The 295-nt window shown below is 68.8% G+C and overlaps 1 protein-coding gene across 1 annotated transcript in view; it reads left to right on the forward strand.

Annotated features, from left to right (window-relative positions):
- Positions 1–9: 9 nt before the first annotated feature.
- The window catches only part of LOC104628448 (histamine H3 receptor-like), a 3,552-nt gene continuing 3,266 nt past the window's right edge, over positions 10–295 (forward strand). The window contains exons 1-2 of the mRNA XM_010297025.1: positions 10–151; positions 231–295. The exon at positions 231–295 is cut by the window's right edge and continues 99 nt beyond it. Coding sequence (XP_010295327.1) covers positions 22–151; positions 231–295 — 195 coding nt within the window. The 5' untranslated portion in view covers positions 10–21. The remainder of the gene's footprint in view (positions 152–230) is intronic.

A 295-nucleotide genomic window follows, 5' to 3' on the forward strand; every position in this document is an offset into this window, starting at 1 on the left:
GCCGCGCTGCTGGCGGCGCTCATGGGGCTGCTGGTGCTGGCCACGGTGTTGGGCAATGCCCTGGTCATTCTGGCGTTCGTGGTGGACCGGAGCCTCCGCACGCAGGGCAACTTCTTCTTCCTCAACCTAGCCATCGCCGACCTGCTGGTGGGTGAGTGCCGCGGCGCCGGGAGGGGCGGAGGGTTGCAGTCCGTGGCGCTGCCGGTGTCACGGCCGAGCTCTGTCCGCAGGCGGCTTCTGCATCCCCCTCTACATTCCCTACGTGCTGACAGGCGAGTGGAGACTCGGCAGGGGC

The sequence above is a fragment of the Phaethon lepturus genome, unplaced genomic scaffold (genome assembly GCF_000687285.1).
Source record: "Phaethon lepturus isolate BGI_N335 unplaced genomic scaffold, ASM68728v1 scaffold50581, whole genome shotgun sequence".
NCBI lineage: Eukaryota > Metazoa > Chordata > Aves > Phaethontiformes > Phaethontidae > Phaethon > Phaethon lepturus.